The sequence below is a fragment of the Halichoerus grypus genome, chromosome 13, assembly GCF_964656455.1.
Source record: "Halichoerus grypus chromosome 13, mHalGry1.hap1.1, whole genome shotgun sequence".
NCBI classification, from domain to species: Eukaryota; Metazoa; Chordata; class Mammalia; order Carnivora; family Phocidae; genus Halichoerus; species Halichoerus grypus.
In genome coordinates this window covers 13,151,894-13,169,001 of record NC_135724.1, presented here as the reverse complement: position 1 = coordinate 13,169,001, position 17,108 = coordinate 13,151,894, and the positions used below count along the sequence as shown (strand labels likewise).

The 17,108-nt window shown below is 45.1% G+C and overlaps 1 protein-coding gene across 3 annotated transcripts in view; it reads right to left on the bottom strand.

Moving 5' to 3' along the window:
- Positions 1-15,063, bottom strand: part of BCL2 (BCL2 apoptosis regulator) — a 184,695-nt gene extending 169,632 nt beyond the window's left edge. For 2 of the 3 annotated variants that reach the window (XM_078060204.1, XM_078060205.1), the window contains exons 1-2: positions 13,944-15,063; positions 12,879-13,726 (exon numbers count right to left, since the gene is read on the bottom strand). In XM_078060204.1, the coding sequence (XP_077916330.1) occupies positions 12,879-13,448 (570 nt within the window). In that variant the 5' untranslated portion in view covers positions 13,449-13,726; positions 13,944-15,063. The remainder of the gene's footprint in view (positions 1-12,878; positions 13,727-13,943) is intronic. The other variant, XM_036081834.2, reaches the window with a different exon arrangement.
- Between the last annotated feature and the right edge of the window lie 2,045 nt (positions 15,064-17,108).

Below are 17,108 nucleotides of genomic sequence, written 5' to 3'. Positions count from 1 at the left end.
TGGTTTTGCCTCTTACTGGGCAAAATTCCTTGATTTTGCAAAACCTCTGCTTCCTCAATCTGTAATTCTACTTCCTACCCTCAGAAGAGGTTATGGGGGTTAAATCATCTCCTATCCATAGCAGCACTAAGCCCAGAGTCTGGCACATGTTGGGGTGCAATCAATTCCTTCCTTCCTCCTGGCTTTCAGTGACTGGGGCCATTGACCAATGTTGTGATACATGGAAATGGGAGAAATGAAAAGATCAGTAGGTATAAGGGGGAAAAATGTTCCAGACGTTTTAGCCAAAAATGAAAATCTTCTCTAACTCTATATTGTGCATGGTCACCGACCTTAAACTGACATACGGGCTGTGTTATACCAATACACACATTAATTTTAAGGAAGAACATTATGTTTTCAGCTGCTAACTTTAAAAAGCCATTTAACCTCCTCTGTGTAATCTGCAATACTACTAGCAGAATCCCAAGATTCCTGCAAGAGTTAATAAGCCCCATCAACACTCCTATATCAATTTGTCCCCTTTTTGTTATATTGTAGTCCCTTATATGGTTAATTATTTGCCTGTTTACTGTGCTAACCTCCTCACCAGTGTTGGATTCATGAGAGGTATGCGAGACAGTTCTTGACCGCCATGTTTTCCGTTGCAGATCCAGTGCTCTTCCAATATGTGTTGAATAAATGAGGTTGAACTAACATAGCCACATGCCCTTTAGACACTATGGGATCTTGCTGATGAAGGCTCCGCCACTTTTTAAATTCGATAAGCGCTTTAATCGCCAAGTTTATGTTGCTTACCTAAAGAGGCCAATTTTACAAGTTAATAAAAACTTGGATTGCTGGTTAGATGCCAAACAATCAATGGTCTACATTTGTATAATTCTGCCTGCCCTGCTGTGTCCCAGAACCCTCATGCTGAGTTTCGAGAACTCCCCTGTCCCTCACACTACTGTCCCCTTGGAGGAGTCACCTGCTCAATCCTGCCCAGCTCCCAAGCACACCCACGGGGTCTTGAGCGAACGTATGGGCATCAAATAGCAAGAGGTTAGATGCCCCTCTGCCATAAATATGAAACACCCTTCAAAAGCCAAATCAAAGGAGGGGGGAAAAAAAAACCTGAAACAGAAGACTACATTTTAATTTTCTTGACATTTTTTGAGGTAAAAAGCAGCAGAGGATACTATTTTTCCACATTAGATATACTTGATTAAGTTTCTATTGAGGAATCTGGTGTCCTTGTGAAAACATACCCTGAGAAGCAGCACAGTGTAAAGAAATAGCCACCGGACTCTGAGTCTGGGAATGAATACCAGGAATTACTGGCCTGCACAGCTTTCTCAGGTGTTTTTCTCTTTGCATGGGAATAAACAAATGACAAAAAGGGTGTAGGCAGAGAGAAGTGGGAATACAATACCCGCCTTGCCTAGGGTCCTCATGAAGACCAAAGGAGCCAACAGACACGGAATTCCTTTGGAAACTTTAAAATCCCCCAACAAGGTGAGACCCCACTGTTGCGATTTTTTTCACGTGGAGGAAAATTCTATGAAAACTGCCTCTCAAAACTGAATTCTTTCTTCAAATACACTTTCATTAACTGCTTGTTAATGACAATTTATTACAACGTGAATTCTAACAAAAAAAAATTTTCAGTCCGGCAGTGCTAATTGAAACGAATGGGAAATAAGAAAAAAAAATGCCTATTTTTTCATATATCTCACTACAACGAGGACCATATTCTTCTCAAAATGACTATGGAAAAAGAGCAGTGTAACTGAAGAAGAAATGAACCGGGTTCTGAAGCACTCAGTCCATCACTATGTCTTCCTAAACAAAAATCTCTCCGTTCTAGTCCTAACCATTGCCCAACACTATCAGCTTCTCGCTGTCCCTACTGACATTCCTCTAGGTCAGGTGCATGGTCTCTTGCTCATTTGCTGAGCTAGCCTCTCCCCAGTCTGATTAATGGCAGGACCTTTCTAGAATAAACCCCTCCACGGTGGCGCACCTCCCGCGTTGCCTCTCTGATCTGCCCCCTTGCGCCCCTCCCTCCAGCCAGGCTGGGCTCCGGAGTCCCAAGAACATGTGGCGGGCTGCCGTCTCTGGCTTTTGTCCCCCAGCTTCTTCCTGCTGGCAACTTCGCTCCCCCTCCCCACTTCTCTAGGTTAGCTCCCGCTCCTTCTTCAGGCTTCAGCTCCCTTTCCTGGGAAGACTTCCTTGACCCTAATAAGTACCCCTACTGTGGTTGTAGCTCTTCTCCCCTGGCTCTCCCCAGGCTCGGCTACAGTTGTTTTGTGATGATCTCCACCCTGCTGACTGTGAGCCCTCAACCTCCCCGGGGCCTGGCCTAACCATGTGCTCAATATAAAAAAAAAAAAAAAAAAAAAAATGTGTGGGACAAATGAATAACCCATCTCCTGTTCTGTCTGCTTTCGTTGTAGGATCCGGCACAAAACAAAACAAAACAAAACAACACACCACAGTCATTCTCTAGAAAACACAGAGATGCAACTGGGTCCTTCATAGTAAGAATGAGGACATCCTTTTCAGGATCATGCTGAGCCAAACAGGGAGAGAGGTCCTAAGGAAGAGTCGGGGGTCTCGACTCATATGAAGTTTCTCCCAAGTCTCCGCATTTTAAAACCACTAATTTCCTCATTGGTCGTGCCCTTTCAATATTCCTTACAAAGGTATTTTCAATTTCCATTTGACATGCACTTTCATCAGTTAATTTTTAATTGAGCCAAATATTAAATGCTCACATTAACCAGACAAAGCGTGTTTAGCTACTGATTTGCAGTGACAGCTGGTGTTATTCTCACACACAGGCCAAGCATGAAATAGAAAACTAATAACCCCTTAAGTGTGTTCTCAAAGTATCATTTATGGGAAAGAAGACGACTTTCAAAGGAGACTTGTGCAATGGCTGTCATTTTTTTCCCCCGAGCCACAAGCTGTTACAAAGCAGGGAAGCTCATTTTCTCACGGATACGGACAAGCTCAAGAATCCCACTGTCACTGGATGTATTCATTAAGAAGGAATCTGGCAGTAGCACAGGGGACGGATACTTTGGAGAACAGGCCAATTATCTGGGTGTCCTTTCTAATTTGAAGTTTCTGAATTCACTCATAGATAAGCCACTTGAAGAGGGTCTGGCAATGGTAACATAATGCACAGATGGCCACTAAAGAAACGAGAGGGAGGATGGGAGAGAGAAGAGAATTTGCTTGTGGTTTCATTCATGGGGACAAATCTGCAAGCTGACACATCCTTCTTTTTAAAAAGCCCCTGGAGAAGTATGGTCAAGCTTCATTACAAGTAAACAAATCATACAATCTTTCTCAAACAGATGACAAATGATGAGCAATAACACTTTGAGTTTGCTTCATGCCAAGGGATGAGGGTTCTTAAAATACAAATTTCACCAGTTCTGAAAACCACAGAAAGGCGGTGATTCTTGCTTCAAGCAAGACAGAGAATGGAGTCCAATGCTGCCAGGCCAGTGGTTTTATCCAGGACACCCCTGGTGGTCTTCTTGCTGGTCAGTGTCTGGAAAAGTAAAATCTTAGGTTCTCTCACCTCTGGGAACATTGAGATCTACTGACTTCCACCTTCAACAGGAGGCTTGTTTTCATGGGAGAAGAACTAGGGGATCATTTATTCCTATGACTTTTATGCTGTGGTTCTTTTACATTGAAGCTATAACACTAATCGGGGGGGAAAAAACACCTTGTTCCCACTGTGAGAACCCTGGACAAGCCCTGATTTCTTTCATGACAAGGTGATGAAAATCTCAGACATCAAGACTTCTACCCGGCTTGAGATTTGAACCATGGGACTGAGAGCAGCTAAGCACGTACATAGAGGCCATGCGCATTCTATATATAAACAGATATAAGGTGACAACCCATAGCCTAGTGTCTAATATTAGCATTAAAGACTTTTATTAAAGTTGAACATTTAATGTAAAGCAAAATCTAGACTTGTCCTCAAGTATGAAAGACATACTTTTTCAATTCAGTGATGAGGGATGAAATCAAAATACTTCCTAGGTGTTTTTCTTTTTTCATTTCTATTAAGTATTAACAAATCTGTGACGTGGGACATTTGGAACACAGACGCACACTCTATAGTAAGGAGAGTAGGAGAACATTAGTTGGTTAGGATGAGTTAGATGCTCAAAGTGTCTCTTCCATAATCTTTTATTGATTAATTCATTCAATAAACAATTATTGTATGTACCTACGATCTACTCTCCTAGGTGCAGGTTAAATACAATAGGAGAAATAATTTACGAAATGACAAAGTACCAGTGAAGGAGAACACTTTGATTTTATAAGATCTCCACAAATGGTGGTTATTATTAGGATTTTGGGACAACGCTAATTTGACCCAAGTTGAATTACTGTTTAAGCAGGCAAACTGGAAGTGGGAAGCCAGGCTTTGAATAGTTAACTCCCAAGTTAATCACCACAATCCAACCCATAGAAGTCTACGGAGGACTTCTGGGGAAAAGCAGTATGGAATCAGCAGGGGCAGTTAGGACCATGTCTGGAAACACAAGAAGGAAATGGGAAATCTACCTGGTTTGGGAGGAAAGGCATATTGTATTCGTGCCCCAAATTCTCTCTTGAGCTCCAGATCCTTAAGGCCAACTGCTAATGGGCATCTCCACTTGGATATACTACTGGAAACTCAAGTTGAAAATGTCCAAAATTAACTTCATCACAGTTACCCCACAACACAGCAATAGTTCTTATCTTTCCTCTTTCTCTTGAGGACAATATCACTTTTTGAATGAGCTGGGTTTCAGACTTGAGTCTTCTGCTTCTTCAATCTGTTGTCAGTCCTTTGGTTTCCCTTCGGCACTGCCCCCACCCCCATCTGCCCCATCTTTTCCATTCCCTACTCTGCCACCATGGTTCAAACCCCCTACCTGGTCTCCCACTGTCCAGCAATCTTCTGCAAGCCCACACATCCCACCTTGCCTCAGAACCCTTTTGATAATCGTTTTAATGTTAACCAAGTTAAATACAAACATCTCCACTTAGGACCCAGTCATAGCTCATGAGAGATCTCTATGTCCCAACCAAGTCAGACTCTTTACTATTCCCACTATTGTCCAACTAGGCCTCATACATTTCTGTCTGCTCTGACTTCTCCAGGCCAGTTATCTAAAACGCCCTCTCCCCATACCTCCTACCATCTACCTCCTGCATGAAACTCTTCCAGATCCCCTTCTAGCTGGACCAGATCTCTCCATCCCCTAAAGAGTGGCAAAAGATTGCAGCAACTTACATCTTTTTAGTCCCACTACTGGTTGGCAAGTTCCTTGAAGGCAAAGTTGATCTTACACATTGTTTTACTCAACTAAAACACCTGGCATAGAGCCTTGCACATAGTAAGCCCTCAGTAAATGTGTTTTCAATGAAAAAAATTAACGTGCATGATATGCGAAATCACAAGATCTTCATAACTCTTTTCATTTCCATCCCTGCCCTTTGTGAGTTAAGTTTTGTGAACGATTGCTCATTTGCCTTGATAAGACTTCTTCATACTGTTTTCTTCTTATACTGTTACTTTAATATTTAGTTAAGTGGCTCTGCCTCACTATACTTATAATTTTGTTATTACAAAAACTCAAAACCACCTCTAAAAGCTTTCAGTTTTAAAATGAGAGAGAGAGACAAAGAAAGAGAGAGAGAGAGAGATGTTAGCAGGAATTCATAAGGGAAATGACTAGGAGATAGTCCTGAAATTTTAGACTCAGAAGTGCCAATTGGTTTCATTTATGGACTTGCCTTTTTTCTTAAGGGATAAAATATCAATCTCTAAAGCCAATGATATACTTTGCAGTTAATTTTATTCCTATTCTAATTGCAAGAGGGTAATATATATATATATATATATATATATATATATATATACACACACACACACACACACATACATACATATATGGCAAATAGGCAGTGAATTAAGAGGACTAAGTATCTGTCCCAGATTCTCCTGGAAAATTCAAATGCACCTGAGTGGACTATCCGGCTGCAATTCAATTTCAGAGTCACTACATAGATACAACATTCATGGTGTTGCCCCTAAAGCAATCTTCATTCTCAGCCAAGAAGAGATGGAAATCGTCAAGAAGAGATAGCCTGCAACATTGATCCTTTGTTTGGTGCTTTAAGTATTCAAAGTCGTAAACTGTCGATACTTGCACAGCTTAAGAAAAGACAGTTAAAAAGAGAGAAATATAGTAACTGGAACTGTCACTAGCCTCAATGGAAAATCTCCCTTGAAATATTAAAGCTTCACTTGACGCAGTGGGTCCTCGGGTTGTTTTCAGGAGGCATACTAAAGAGGAGAGTGGGGTCAGTCATAAGCTTCTGACTCATTATGTTGAAGCCCCAGAGAGCCGATGAGCTGATTATTAACTAAAAATGGAATATGGCTCTATCCCTGACATTCTGAAGGCAAAACAAGGAGCAGGATGAAAACACAAATTTTCCAAACAGTTTCCCAGGGAAGTGCATGTTCCATGTGTCATGGGGAAGAGAGGTCCACATTCTGTAGAGAAGTTTCTCATAGAATCCTGTCAATCGCCCAAGAAAAATCACCCAAGTAGCTCTCAGTACATTGCTACAAACAGTTGGGGGCGGTTTGGGGAAGTAGTCTGGAATAGAAGCTATTTTAATTAAGTTAGTCAAAACTTAATCTATGGCTAGAGTATAAACCCTCTAATCTCACACTGCAGAGATGAAGCAAATAAAACTTCTGCCTGCAGATCCTAACTCCCCCCCTCCCCAAGTGGCTGGAATTCAGGATCTCTGGGGGAAAACGTCGCCTCTGTTGACAGAATTGTGCCTTGCTCTGCTTGCTGCAGCAGGACTGGGATTGAGGTTATATTCTAGCTCTGGCCACAGCCCTTTCCCTGCTCCCTCTTGCTGGAATGGAGGCAGAACATTCTTTGCTTCAGGTGAATCCTACCCTGTGCATGTTGGGAGGGCATAAGGAGCTACATCCAGGAGGTTTCTCGGTGGTGGGATGATGGGCAGGTAGGGGACAGTCATGGGGCAGGGTCCCCATGAGAAAGCCCGAATGGCTTTGGAGAGCTAGAAATAATCATGCGATCATCATGCGTACTGAAGGACAGCTGGGTTTATCTGTTGTCTGGCAAGTAACAAGCAGAGAAACAATGTTGGCACTATAGAATTGAGCGTATATCAGAACAAATTGGAAAAGGAAAACGGCTTTGTTGTAATTTCAAAAGTTTTACAATCTCCATTTGAAGAAAGAGGACCATGAGTGCAAGCAGTTAGACAGTGTTAAGAGCTGCCCTCCAGGAACACAAATGCTAAAGTGGACCAGAAATTTCTCTAAACAGATTTGGGAAGAGAAGCCTCTTAATAAACGAAACAGTACTATAACCTAAAACAAAAGAAAACAAAAGCTTTTTATTTAAATCTCTCCCAAAGGAAGAGCCCCTGTTGTGTTCAAAATCAACTTGTATTTTTCTGCATACAAGGATGATTTAAGAAAGACAGTTCTTCAAATTAAGTTATTCTAATCATCCTATTCAAGGCCTTGATTGTCTTTTAAATACAAAGAATTAATGAAATACCTTAAAAATTGAAGACAGGTGTTTATTAAGTCTTCTTAATGTGTATTAAGGCTGCTTAATGGGTAAATATTTAACAAGGGAACTCCCCCGGCCTTTCAGTTCTCTTAAGTGTGTGTTTGTATTGTACAGTATTTTTTAGGTTATCTACATTTCTCCTCCCATTTAAATCAGACGCAATGCACACATGAACAGCCATACGGTTAGAAGTAACTTTTTTAGGCAAAGATAGAAGTGTATGCAAAATAATATATACTTGGGTTTTTTTTTTTCTTCTTCTCTATAAATCTGAGAATCTAGGATTATGCTTATAGGGCTGCATGTAACTATGAGTTTACTTAGACACTTACAACACTAGCCTGTGAGGTCACCCAAGGCAGGGGTAAAGCTGTCTTCCCCGTGTCCCCAGTCTAACCCAGGGCCAGGCACATGAAGACTTGCAATCATGTCTGTCGAAAAACCGTCTCAGTCCTTGGATGATTTTCAGCGTTAATCCTGTTTAGATGTCAAACACTAATATTGTTTGAATCAAACCAAGAAGAACGAAAGAAAAGCTTCTTAGTGAAGTAAATTCACGGAGTGGTCTCCTGTATGTAGCTGGGGGAAAGGGTGACCAGCTTGCAAGGTTAGGGCTATGCCTGAATAAGGTGATGATATTAGATTACCTTAAAAAGGTTTAACAGAACCTTTGAACCTCAAATACAATCTATCTCTGGGGGGAAAGCCTTTCTACTTGTACACGACAAAGACAGTGTTGTTTTTCCAGCACAAATGCACTTGTGCGGAGATACTGCTTTGCGTGACTATTGCTAAGACACGCTGAGTGACCTCAGAAAGGGGCGCGGGGAGAGGCGAGCAGGAATGACTAGTGATAAACACGGCACCCACACACCTGCTTTCCAAGTGGGTTCACCATTCCTCCAAAAAGCTGGCTAGGACTAGAAGTAGAGATAAGGAAAAGCTCTGAGAGTTTGCTTTTAAAAACAACAGCAACAACAACTTGTGGCTTTCTGTTACCTGGCGTTCTGTGTGGCCTCAGGACATTTAAACATTCTGAAATGTACCAGGTCAATTAAGGATTGCTAAAAAGACCAATCAGTCCTCACTAGAAAGCACAGCTGAAAGTAACAGGACGCGCAAAAGAAAGCCATGTTTGCAACAGACATTGAATAGCAACGAAAGCCGTACAACAGAAAAGGGAACTAAGTGAACTATAGAATTTTACAAAGGTCCACAAATACAATCACTCAACAGCACGTGACTTGCAACTCTAGGGGCGATAATGTAGTTTTTTTTTTCTACAGAATAAATTATGGCAGGGAGTCATGTGATTCCTAGCAGGCAGAAAGATGCACTTTCCCAAGGAAAGTTCATCATTAAATATTAGTTAAGACTGGATCATCTTCAGACTATTTTTAATCCCTATCATTTCGCTGCCAAAACTGGCCATAAGCAGCTGATACTTGGCCGCCAGGAAAATGATGCTTTTGCATTTACTTCGTACACTGGCATAAGAATGGTACTGCTTTCCAGTTAATCAAGTGTTTTGGTGGATCTGCACTGCCAACAGAAGACAGAAACTGCCTGCCGACCAACTAATAAAAAGGAAGCTAACCTCTACTGGATGTGGAGAAGTAAGTTCCTGTCTTCCTAAACCACAAAGACCAAAAGACCAAAAAAAAAAAAAAAAAGAGAAAGAAAAGAAAGAAAGAAAAAAAAAGTCACACCACCATCTCATCAACAGAATGAAGCTAATCTCCTATTTAAGTTTCTCTTTCTTTTAGTAGCCCACAGCTCACTCTCTTCTGAGACATGAAGCTGAATATTGTCCCATTTCTCAGCTTGGAGGGAGCCATCAATTTCACCCACCGTCAACGTTCCCATATCTCAACACTTTGCCTACAAGAGCCCCTTCACCTTGAAGCAATCTCAGTCAACACATCTATAGAACTCAAACCGTGTTACAAGAGGGTAAAATAATAACTAATGGAGGTATCAAAAGAGCGAAATCTCCAGCCTTTAATTGAAATAGAAGAGCTGTGTTACTTCACTGGGATCAATAATGCCAATACAAACTGCATAGCTACCATGAAAAACATTCTTGAGAAGACTGAGCTTACAATAATTTATCTTCTCTCTTTTGTTCCAATGTATCTCGTCCAAGGATCAGATCACACTAGTGGACATCTGGGAAATATTCAGTATTCTAGGTAATACTAGAAACCCGTGAGGCTGCTAGAATGGGACACTGGAGGATCCACCCCAGATTGTCATTTTTCCTAAAAGATGGCCCCAGGAACCTATGGTAGATAATAGTCAACATCTCTAATTTTTATGTGCACTTGAAAACTTGTATCTCACGTGAACCACAAATTCAGACTCATTAGCTATGGGGTGGAACCTGAGCTTCTGCATCTCTAAGAAGCCCCCAGGTGATGCCCCTGCTGCTGGTCTGTGAACCCCACTTGGAGTAACAAGATCTCAGACATTTCCTAGAACTAATGCTGTCTTGTACTCCCTCTGTCCTGCTTCTCTCACAATGCCTTATTCAAACTTAGGAATAAAGCCACACTCCATTCTAACCCAGTTTCTTCTTTAGTCTTTATTTAATTTGTAGGCTTCTGGGACTATCTCTCAGATGCCTCTCCCTCCAAGACGCTGCTTTCTCCAAGCTACGGAACATGGACTACAGTTTTCCTTCATCTCAGAAGGCTGATTTTGCCTCAATAGCAGCAAAGAAAAAAAGTGACTTCAGATCTGAAACGCCCATTATTCTATGCGCAGTATGATCCACTGAGTCCTAGAAGCCACACACTTCATTGTCAAAGGTCAAAAGAATGTACTAGCTCTCTTCTGAAACTTGACCACTGGCATTCAGAGTACTTTACACTATAAGACGCAGCACAGTATTAAGGATGCAACCCTGACTGGTGCAAATTTCGGAGGGAAATCTGTATGCCCTATGGCTAAACTAGACATTTAGATTAGTCATTCCTATTTGAAAGGATAGGTAAATCATCTGTAACTCTCAAATACTACCACTTTGATTCCAAAGTATCCATTTATGATTACATTTCCTGATACCTACTTTTTTTGGCCAAATTCCTTTGTTTTCCTATATAGTCATCCATCTACATGTTGTTCTGAAAATGACACATTTTACATCAGCTATTTGTGCCTCTATATGATTTATTTTTACTATGAGAGGTTTTGTGAAAAAATTTCTTTATCACATTCTACAGTATGTCCTTGTGGTTTGGCATCATAAAATACAGCCTCGACATTTATCAATCTCAGATACCTGTTGACCACAGAGATAGGCTCTACTATGAAGACTCTATTTTGAAAGGAGTTAAAAGTGAGACTTTACTTAAAAAGTAAACTCAATTGCATGAGATGTTAACATAGTAAAACGCAACAAAACAAAGGCCAAGTTTCTATCTTAATTTCTATCATAAGCATATGTCTGTTTCCTAGCTTTTTATTAAATTTCTTAACAGATGACAGTTACCACCTTGGATTTCTTTCAACTAGAAAGAAAATTTGAAATATTTTTTTCATAAAAATATGAACTGTCAAATCAGTTTTACTTTGGTCTGAAAAAGATCCTTTTGGAGTCTGGAACTCTCTACCTTTTTGGTTATGGTGGTTAAAAATAAAACCACCTACTTAACCAAACATTTAACAAAAATATCCTTTTACCCTTTAGTGAATTCTTCCAGAATACTAAAGATCTGACAATCCAGGATCTCAAAAAGACAATTCACAAGGAGCATTTTACATGTTAGGAATTTAAATGGGGATACTTTACTTTTAAACACTGAACAGTGGCATCGAAATTTCGTCCATTTGATCAAGTAGGATCAGATTTTCATGTCAGCCATCTACTTTCTTGGCTTTTTCTCTTTTTTCTTGGCCTTAATATTAGCATGCTTGTAAACTGTAATAAAAAATGTAATGTGCTTCTTGAAATTGAATCCACTTGTAGTCATTTCTAGGCTTTGTGCTCCTGTTAGGTCCTATAAAATAATAACATCAGTAATTCTCCCTAGAGACCATACAAGGAAGGACTGCATTGCAGCCTTTTTCAAAAAGAATTCTTCACATTAAAACAAAAAGTCTGAAAAATTTTCAGACAAGATTCCTCTTTTACTTTTTCATAAATTAGTAATTTTACATATAAGATGTAGATCTCAATTACAGTTCTTCAGTCTTAGGATCTGGAGCCCCCTCCCCCAAGAATCACACAAAACAATACCTTTATGGTAACGTGATAGAAGCTCTATGTAGCACCAGAAAAAAATCACCTCACAGATGTTCTTCAAAGCTACAGGCATCGATCACTACAACTAACGTCAGAGCATGAGAGAATCCACAGCTGAGAATCAACGCTTCTACCCTTCCTATAGACATTGTAGATGCATGTTTTTTCGGCAGAGGAGACCACCAAATGATGTGGACTGTAGGTGGTGAAAAGTAAAATATACTAAAATTACAGTAAACTTTGAAATCGTACACTGGGTATAGAAATAGAACGCAAAGTACACAGCCAGGACAAATTATGTCACTGATGAGATACAGTATCCATGGCCCAATGTTCTTCAAGACACTCAGTCATGCCCACTGGGAACAACGTGGCACCCGCCACAGGATGGAGTTCATGGACTTTCGGAAAGTCAACTTACCTCTTTACAAACACATCTAAGTTCTCCAGGGAAAGCGGCTACACCAGATCTCCTCTTAGGGTAGATCTTACCAAGTGAGTCAGAAAAGGCATGCCCTTGGTCCCCTGGTGGAGTCTATTCTTCTAACTGGGTAGTTCCCAAATTGTAGTACAAGTAGGAAACCCCCAGGGGAACTTGTTTAAGATGTGGATCGTCAAACCATCCTGGAGTCTAGCTCCTGAGGAGTCCGGGCGTTTGGAGGGGGTGGGGAGGATCTTTGGACCCCCAGTTTGAGAAACCCTAAAGGGATACCATTTATCCCGAGATCCCACTGGATAGCAAATGCTGGATCTTTAACCCTCGACGGCTGGCAAGCAAGGAAAACACTTTTGGTCAGAAGGAATCATCAACAGTAGTGTTGGCAGGGGGAGCTTCGAACGGGGCGGCGGGGGGAGGGAAGCAGGCAACCTGATTTTACGTCCCTTAGCTCATCAGCCCGCCCTTGGCCCAAGAGCCCACCCACACTCCAACCATGGACTCTCAGCCTCAGATTTGAAACGTCCAGCCCAGACTCACATTCAAACAGACATGCACCTACCCAGCCTCCGTTGTCCTGGATCCAGGTGTGCAAGTGCCGGTTCAGGTACTCAGTCATCCACAGAGCGATGTTGTCCACCAGGGGCGACATCTCCCGGTTGACGCTCTCCACACACATGACCCCACCGAACTCAAAGAAGGCCACGATCCTCCCCCAGTTCACCCCATCCCTGAAGAGCTCCTCCACCACCGTGGCAAAGCGTCCCCTTGCGGTGAAGGGTGTCAGGTGCAGCTGGCTGGACATCTCCGCGAAGTCGCGGCGGTAGCGACGGGAGAAGTCGTCGCCCGCCTGGCGCAGGGTCAGGTGGACCACAGGTGGCACGGGGCTGAGCGCAGGGCCCGCGGCGGCGGCGGCGGCGGGGGCGGCCGGGGGCGGCGGCGGCGAGGTCCTGGCGGGCGCGGGGGTGCGCCCGGGCTGCGAGGAGTAGATGCCCGGCGCGGGGGCGGCCCCCGGGGGCGCGGCGCCCGCGTCGCCGGCGTCCCACTCGTAGCCCCTCTGCGACAGCTTATAGTGGATGTACTTCATCACTATCTCCCGGTTGTCATACCCTGTTCTCCCAGCGTGCGCCATCCTGCCCCCGAAAGCAGCCGGGTACCAGCAGCACCTCTCGCCCCTGCTCCCGCCCCACGGCCCCGAAAGAAAGAATAGTTATAATCCAGCTATTTTATTGGATGTGCTTTGCATTCTTGGATGAGGGGGTGTCTTCAGTCACGCGGAACACTTGATTCTGGTGTTTCCCTCTTGGCATGAGATGCAGGAAATTTTTACTTAAATTCCTTTCGGACCTTTATTTCATGAGGCACATTATTATTAATTATGGTTAATATCAGTCTACTTCCTCTGCGATGCTGAAAGGTCAAAAAGAAAACTAAGTCAAAATCAGGTGCATTTTCCTTTATACACTGGGTGAAAGAACGCAGGGCATACACACTACAACTTACACAACTAAAAAGAATGTATTTAACTGCCTGGAAATTAAACTTAACTCGAATGCACTTAAAGTTAAAATCTCAAATGTTTCCATTGAAAGTTACATTAAACCAATTTCCTGTGCAAAGAACTTACTTGTATTTTTTAAGGACAGCATGATCCTCTGTCAAGTTTCCTTTTTTGTGAAAACAAAACAAATGCATAAGGCAAAGATTCCATCAATCTTCAGAGCTCCCCAGTTATAGCTGCTTTGAAACTTCCAAATGAATCAGGAGTTGGGGGAGGGAGGGTAAAAAATTAGGAGAATTTCCAGTTTGATTCCCAGACTTCTCCTTCACAGAAATGTCAATCCGTAGGAATCCCAACCGGAGATCTCAAGAGCACGAGAAAAAAAAAAGGCAGCGGCGGCGGCAGATGAATTACAATTTTCAGTCCGGTATTCGCAGAAGTCCTGTGATTTTCCCCCTCTCGGCAATTTACACACGCACACACACGCGCGCGGGCACAGACATGGATCTCTGGCCGCGGGACCGCTTCACTCCTCCACGGGAGACAGACAGGGACCGGGGGCCGGCGGACGAGCCGGGCACGGGGGCAGGAATCCTCTTCTGATTAAACTCCGAACAGCAAATGCATTTTCCGAAAAGCTGCTTGATAAATGAAGGCAGGACGCGCCCGGCCCGCCGGTGCCGAGCGCGAGAAGCCCGCGCTGTGTGTGGTGCGGCGAGGGGTGGGGAGAAGGAGGTGGTGGGGGAGGGTTTTATTTTTTCCCTCTTTTCCTAAAAAGGATGACGGCTACGAAGTTCTCCCCCCTGGACCCCCTCTTCCGCTGCACCCCACCGGCGCACCCCGCCTCCGGGCTGCGCACCCTTTCTCCTCCTCCTGCTCCTGCGCGGCGGCGCTGGCGGCGGCCGCCCCCTCCGCGCTCCCGCCGCGCACCCGCTCTGGGCGAGGACGGCCGCGCCGGCGGGGAGGGCCCGGCGTCCGGCACCTTCGCTGGCGGCGGCGGCGGCGGCGGCGGCTCGGCGGGGAAACCGAGCGCGGCGGGCGGGAGCGCGGCGGGCGGGGGAGGGGGCGGGGAGGAAGGGGGCGGGCGCGGGGCGGGCGGGGGGGCCTGGCCTCTTACTTCATTCTCTCTAACCGACTGGTTTCCTGTACGTACGTCACACGGTTCATTCAAAAAAAGAAGAAAGAAAGAGCCCTCCTCGGAGCCGCCCCGCCGCCCTCCGCCCCGCTCCCCTTCCCGGGTTAAAGGAGCCGCGGCCGGGCCGGGAGCGGCGTGCCCCGCCGAGGACACATGGCGCGCAGGGCCCGCGGCCGGGGAGGGCGCGCCCGTGACGCCTCCGCCCGCCCGCTCGGCCCGCCCGCCCGCCGGGCCCGGCCGGTGGGTGGCGCGGGCGGCGCAGGCCTCCCGCGCGGCCGCGGCGCGGTGGGTGTGCGAGGGGCCTCCTCGGGCCTGCGGCGGGCCTGGCGCGCGCTCGGGGGGCCCGAGTGGGGCCGGGGGCGCCCGGGGGACTGCACGCGGCCTGCCGGGCGGCTGCGGCAAGGGCGCAACCGCCGGGAATCAATTCGACCCTTTTAACCGAGTGTGTGTGTGTGTGTGTGTGCGCGTGTGCTTCGACCCCTTTAACCGAGTGTGTGTGTACGTACGTGTACACAGCGTGTTGCCGGCTCTTGGCAGCTGCCAGGGAGAAGACCCAGGCCCACGCTGACCCAGCAGTGGGACCTCGGCTGCCCTCCGGCGAAGGGTGGCAAGGGAAGCCCCAAGCGAGGTGTTTACTTTCAAGTCGCTTCCTAGGTGTGCAGGCGCAACGCACACCCTGGGGACACCGTCCTGACCAGGGCCGGACGTAGCTCTCAGCGGGCCAGTGAGTGGCGAGTCGAGGATATCAAGGGCTCTAAAATGGCTAAGTAAATGTTTTTCCTCTGCCTCTGGCAGGACTGGCGCTAGGTTGGGGCTGGACGCTGCACGGGATTACAGAGTAACTTTCGGGCCCCCGGTCCTAACCCCAGGGTGGGTGGGTGTCCCGAGGCCTGTGGGGTCGCCTAGCAGCCAGTGCTAGATGGCTGCACCTTCTCAAGTTATCTACACACACACACACACATATATTGTACACGCAAGCGCACAGTCTTTCATTCATCAGCCTGAATAGCCCCTAGGAGAAAAACACAAGAGGGCAAACAAGTTGTGCGTGTTTAACTATTTTTTATCTCAGAAAGTCTTTGACAAATAAAGCGCCAAGAAAAAGAAACGTTTACTAAAAGTACAGCAGCTTACCTAATAGGGCCAAATACAAATATATAGGATGCTGGATTATAGTGCTCATAGAAACGCGCTGCAATGTGTACAAACATGTTCTGACAGCATCTTTATTTTGTCTCGTTCCTAGTCTAAAATCAAAGCATGTATTCGTGAGCAAAATAAGCACAAATTATTTTCACTTCATTTATCATACCCAATCAACCAACGTGCCAACCTCTTGCATGTAGGGATGGGCGCCTCGTACAAACTTATCCCTGCAAGGAATGAAGGAAGATGCTCCTTCCTGCTTTCTAATGGCTGTGACATGGCCCTGGGGGGTGGGAGGCTCTGGCCTGGAGATGGACACTGGGTATAAGACTGACCTGGGATATATGTTCTCACAGAGAGAGTAGAAACCTATACCAATGCCTCCACAGGATAGTTTAAGGATCTTCTCAGAAGCTTGTCTTAGACCCCCAAAATTACTTAAGAGGAATTGAAAACCTTAGTGCTGAGACCCAGCATGTGAGTGAGGAAATGAGAGGACAGAGCTGGAAAAGAGATTGTACTTCTGCAAAGGGGGCCCCCAGAAGGAAATGGATCCCCCATTCCCAGAGAAAGAAAAGCCTCCTTATTTTTTTCCCCTCCTTTGCTCCCACAGAGCCTCGCCTGACCGATTTTCTCAGACTGACTCCTTCGGTGGCATCTTGGCCATCACCAGCCATTCTCAGGACCGGTCTGCGTTCCGGTCCTTGACTAAGATTATATATTCCCCAGGAATGTTCTGAATTCTCTTTATATCGAAAGAGTGAAACCATTCCTCCATTCAGACTTGGTTATTAGATCCCACCTTCAAGTGTGAGGGCAGGTATTTAGGAAGTGTGTGGATTCACTGTCTCTGGGTATTGGGGAGGGAGTGGAGGGAGCCCTGGCCTGAGTCAGGAGTCCTGGGTTTGAATCCTAGATCTGTGCCGGAGACCTTCCAACAACCTTCCACCCGTATGCACTATGGGCTTTTCACTTCCCAAGATGCCTTCCACTTTTCAGAGCCAATGGAC